A 5,686-nucleotide genomic window follows, 5' to 3' on the forward strand; every position below is an offset into this window, starting at 1 on the left:
GTTGGGCAATCCTACTTCCGTAGTGATAACTGCCTCGGAAACCCAAGGAGGGGTCGCTAGGAGTCAGGGCTGACTCGATGGCAAATAACAACTCTTATTACTAATAAAGTTGCCATTAGATTTCACCATTTTATCTTTTTCCTTTAAATATTGCTCCACTTTATCTGGAATTAATGCAGAGAGACACAATATTCACTCTCCTGTCTGATAAAATATGGTTCTCCTATGGTATGTTCAAAGCCTAAAATAAAGTCCTGTGGAAATTTAGATACTTAGATAATTGTTAATTAAACCTCAGACTCAGAGAATCAAAATATTAGACTTAGAAGCGACATTGGAGATTATACATGTTAACCACTGTCATTGAAAATTGAAGATGATCTCTGTGAGGTAAGATAATTTGATCAGGGTTAATATTCTGTTGGTAGGCATCAGTGTTAAAATATTAAAATTCCCCTATATAGGTCCCTAAGGAGCTCTGCTAGCGTAGTGCCTAAGGCATTTGACTGCTAACCAGAAGGATGGTGGTTCAAAACCACCAGCCATTCCTTGTAAGAAAGGTTGGGCAATCTATTTCCATAGTAATACTGCCTCAGAAACCCAAGGAGGGGTCTCTATGAGTTGGGTCCGACTCGATGGTACACAACAACAACAACAAAAAGGAGCTCTGTGGGTAAAACATTTGGTTGCTAACCAGAAGGTCCATGGTCCAAACCCACCAGCTGCTCTGCAGGAGGAAGATGAGACAATCTACTTCCTTAAAGATTTACAGCCTTGAAAATCATAAAGTCAGATTCGATCTATAAGTCAGAATTGAATCATTGGCAGTGGGCTGGTTTTCTATGAGCTCCTGGAGTAAAATTATCTCCCCAGGTCCTTAGACCATTAGACTACCTCCCCCAGGTCATAAAACTTTCTAACAGTCCAGCAACTAGTACAGACTGACAGAGTGTTGATTTTCATCATTTTCTTGACAAATATTTTTAACATTTCCCATGTGCTTGATCAAGGTTACCTAGATATTCTCCGAAAACATAGTTATGTTTCTTATTGTATTAACTCTTATTTTATGCAGACATTAAACTGTTCATGTAAACATGCCCATTTTAAAGTGTTTTGAACAATAAGCAGCCTTCATCAGTCTCTTAGGGCACCTCTTCCGAAAATTTCAGTTCTTTCTAAAACATTTCTTGGGGGATGGTAAATATATGTCAGTAAGTTACCTTATAAGCCATTTATGAAAGCTACGAAGTAGAATTAAAACAAATACATTTCATTTAATCATCCAAACACAATATTGAATTTTGATAACTTTTAAATCCACTCATCTATGACTTTTCATCTTTTTATCTAATAAAGAGCTGCAACTCTTTCATTCTTACATTTAAATAACAATTTTTGTAGCACATAATATAAATAGAAAATATAATACAATCTAAGTATAAAAAGTGTATTATGTGGATATATATATATATATATAGTATATAATACAAATAAACAAACAAAAAAGAATAAAACCTAAGTATCAAAAATAATTATATCATGGGGGTATGTATATTCATATGTGAAAAACTATAATAATATGGATATTATCTTTATCTATCTATATCTATCTATCTATCTATAAATGTGATATGTTTACAGACACAATTGTTTAATCAATGTTGTTGTTGCTGTTATGTGCCATTGAGTTGGACTTGACTCAGCGACCCCTCCTTTGTTTTCCGAGGCAGTATCACTATAGAAGTAAATTTCCCAACCTTCTTCCAAGGAATGTTGGGCAATAGCAAATGTAAATAGCTGTCCAAAATTAACTACTCTATCTCATCTACCTATATATAAAAAGGAAATATTTTATTTAATTTTCAGGAATAACAAAAATCACTGTAAGTCTCACTTTTGTTTGATCTTACCATTTTCCCAAACCAAGAGGCAAAGCATTAATTTTGCAAAAAGTTTGAACCTCGCTAATGTTGTTGTTGTTGTTGTTATGTGCCATTCAGTCGGACCTGACTCATAGCGACCCCTCCTTGGGTTTCTGAAGCAGTATCACTATGGAAGTAGATTGCCAACCTTCCTTCTGAGGAGTGGCTGGTGGGTTTGAACTGCCAGCCTTCTGGTTAACCATCAAGTGCCTTAGGTACTATGCCACCAGAGCTTTCTAATAGTTCACTAATAGCCACTTATTTATTATTATTATTCATGGTGAGAATATATAATTTTTAGTATTATGGAACCAAATTTTTGTGTGTTGTCCTATTTTTTAAATATAATTTTAATAGAAGGATGTGTAAATAGTCATTGTAGGCCACCTAAAATCACATTCCTATTATCTATTCCTGAGAATAATGCAAATATATACACAGCAGGACAGTTGTGGAACTGATTCTAGAGTGATCACAAATGTTAGTGAGTGATGAAGGGAGGAAATAGGTCTGAATGTACATTTGATCCTACTTCCATAGAGATACCACCTTAGAAACCCAAGGATGGGTTGTTATGAGTCAGATTCAAACAGATGGCAGTGAGTCTGGGTTTCTTTGGTATACAGTCAACCTATCTTTTGTCATGATTTTCAAATTATCTTTTACGTGCTTATATATATATATGTATGTTTAGTGTATATGTGTGTCATGTTAAGTCTTAATATTTTAAAGGTAAACAGTATAAATATAGCAAACAATGTATAAGTACTCTACTTAGTATTTATTGATTATAAAAGTATAATTATAATTTAAAAAGAATTTAATACAGAATATATAATACTTATTAAAAAAATGGAGGTGTTTTGGGGCTTTCTTCAAAATCTCTGAGGTCTTCTCTAAAGTTATATGCTTTTGGATTCATACCAAACTATGAACACAAAAGACAACAAATTCTTCAAATACTCTTTCTTTCTTATACAAGAGTAATGATACATAAGATTTTCAGTTGTCTTGTGAGTATATCTCAATATAGAATCACTTCTGAACTTGTAATTTAAGTTACCTGACAAAATTTGGTAGCATTAAGTAAGCATAGTGTAGAGACCAGGAGCTCTGGTGGCGTAATGCCTAAGGCATTCGACTACTATCCAAAAGGCAGATGGTTCAAACCCATCAGTCACTCCTCAGAAGAAAGACTGGGCAACCTACTTCCATAGTGTGACACTTGCCTCAGAAACACAAGGAGGGGTCGCTAGAGACTACGGCAGTGAGCGTTTTTAGTTTAGACACTAGCACAGAGTCCTACAGAAAGAAAGGAAAACATAGTATTCCAAACTTTGAGAATGCAACACTCCCCATACATCTGTGGTTTTTCGTACTAAACTAAAAGCAGCCTGTCCAAAGGAATTTTTATCACCTTCTCATTGTTTCTGGCCTGTTATGGTATACCCTAATATTTTCATGAAGCCCAACTTCTGACCCCCCAACAAACAAAAACAAGCAAGCAAACAAATAAAGAACCTGCTACCTGAGGAAAGTTAATGGAAGCTTTTTTTTTTTTTTTTTAATGTTATTGAGGTAATACTCTGGTGGCATAATGAGTAAGGCACTTGAGTGCTAACCGGAAGGTTGGTGGTTCAAACCCACCAGCCACTCCTCGGAAGGAAGGTTGGGCAATCTACTCCCATAGTGATACCGCCTCAGAAACCCAAGGAGGGGACACTATGAATAGGGTCTGACTCAACAGCAAATAACAACAACAACAACAATGGCAATCTAGTTAACAATATGATTTAATTGTTAGACTTTTGTAAGCCTTTTGTAGAACTAAATTAACAAATTGGAAGAAATCTTTCTTCAGATTTAAATGCCTCAGCTTTGAGTTTAGAAAATATCTATCACTGATGAAAAAAATGTATGAAAATCATTGTAAAAATAATTTTGCTTTCTTTTGTTTTCATTCCTACTAGCTGAAGGAGCTTGTGGAGGAACTTTACGTGGAACAAGCAGCACCATTTCCAGCCCCCACTTCCCTTCAGAATATGAAAACAATGCTGACTGTACATGGACCATTCTCGCAGAGCCAGGGGACACCATTGCTTTAGTCTTCACTGACTTTCAACTTGAAGAAGGATATGATTTCTTAGAGATCAGTGGAACAGAAGCACCATCTATATGGTAAGTCCTAGAGAAGAAATGTGATCACATGGAATTAATGTGTTCGCACATTTCCCTAAAAAAAATTATATGAAATTTCTTTCACTGAACATTAATTGACAAACATTAATGCTCCTTTGTTGCCTTATTACTTTGGCTACAACAAAGTCATGATACTGTGACCTACTGTGAAATTTCTATGATGTCATTGTGGTGGTATTTCAAGGTGGAGAAGTTATCCACAATCTATGTACTTAATGTTCCCTCATTTTGGACTACATTAAAGTACCACAAAAGAGGGCAGCTAAGTTAGTTTTGGAGTTGATCTCTAGCTGATCACTGAGAACAGATCTTTAGATTGAGGATTTTTTGTCTTTTTTTAAATTTCATATGACCAAGCCTTTATAGACTCTGGTACAGAAGCATGCTCACATATTTCTGCTCCTTCTTGAACACAGTGCACCAAATTAAAAAAAAAAAAAAAAAAACCCTTTGAAGGTATGGTGGTGGAGAGAAGAATGTTATAGGCAAATTAGGATAACATGAATACTAGTCCAACATATGGATAAAGTACATCAACAGATGACGAGTTCTCTGGTTTTTAAGCTAGTGGAGACAGAACACAGGATCTAATTAATTACTATCTATTTAGGTTTGATTTCAACAAACTCCTTGAGCTGTGTTGGTAAGTGCAACCTAAAAAGGAGAATTAAAAGAGTAAATATCTAAATGCTTAATTTATATCTCTAATTAAGTAATATGTAGTGAAATAACTTCTTTAATTATTTAATTTCCTAGCCTTTTAGAAATGGCATACTATCTATTCAGACCTTGAAGAAGGCTTGAGTGTATATATTTATATTTCTAAGTCAAACTATGATGGAACACAGCAGGAACAGTCATTTATACATAAGAAAAGGAGAATGTAAAATAAGTGATTGTTCGTATTTCAGTAGATCTATCGAAGTTTGCAAAAAATTGCTAAACATGTTCTTAATATGACCATCTGTTTTAAGCTAATTATTTTACTTGATATATTTTCTAAAACTTTAGGTTCAAAGCATTATAGCCATGGATAAAATACTTTCTTCCTTTAGTTTTTATTATCCTTATATTAAATATTACTTCAATTAAGGGTAATTAATTTAATTCTATGTATTTAATTCAATTAAGAAAAAAAAATTGCCCCTGTGATCTTTGGTTTAAATTTTATTCATCATGGATAATAATTTCATGTTGAGGAAGTTTATCCATTTTCTTATCATATATTATACAATTAGAACTTTAAACACAAGAAAAAATGTTGAAATTATTAAATCATTTGCATGGTATTCCATGTAACATCAGAAGTACAGAAAACAAATAATGATCTGATAGTTGGATGACCCACATTCCAGTATAAGTTCTGCCAGTGACATTCCTCACAACCTTGAAGAAGACAATTGTTTCTAAATGATTAGGCTCTATTCTCTCATTTTTCTATTATTCAGTAAACGTCTATTGTGTGCCTATTCCCTGCAAATTATAAGAGACACAAGTGATTCAGCACCTTCCTAGCTTTAAAAAGATATTACTGTGGCTTTCAGAAAACAATTGAAAAACAA

The 5,686-nt window shown here is 34.0% G+C and overlaps 1 protein-coding gene across 1 annotated transcript in view; it reads left to right on the top strand.

Annotated features, from left to right (window-relative positions):
• The window catches only part of LOC103203108 (CUB and sushi domain-containing protein 1-like), a 988,038-nt gene extending 983,931 nt beyond the window's left edge, over nt 1-4,107 (top strand). Inside the window, exon 5 of the mRNA XM_007948070.1 lies at nt 3,896-4,107. Coding sequence (XP_007946261.1) covers nt 3,896-4,107 — 212 coding nt within the window. The remainder of the gene's footprint in view (nt 1-3,895) is intronic.
• The last annotated feature ends 1,579 nt before the right edge of the window (nt 4,108-5,686 follow it).

Source organism: Orycteropus afer, unplaced genomic scaffold (genome assembly GCF_000298275.1).
Source record: "Orycteropus afer afer isolate SDZICR_OR568_19922 unplaced genomic scaffold, OryAfe1.0 scaffold00200, whole genome shotgun sequence".
Classification (NCBI taxonomy): domain Eukaryota; kingdom Metazoa; phylum Chordata; class Mammalia; order Tubulidentata; family Orycteropodidae; genus Orycteropus; species Orycteropus afer.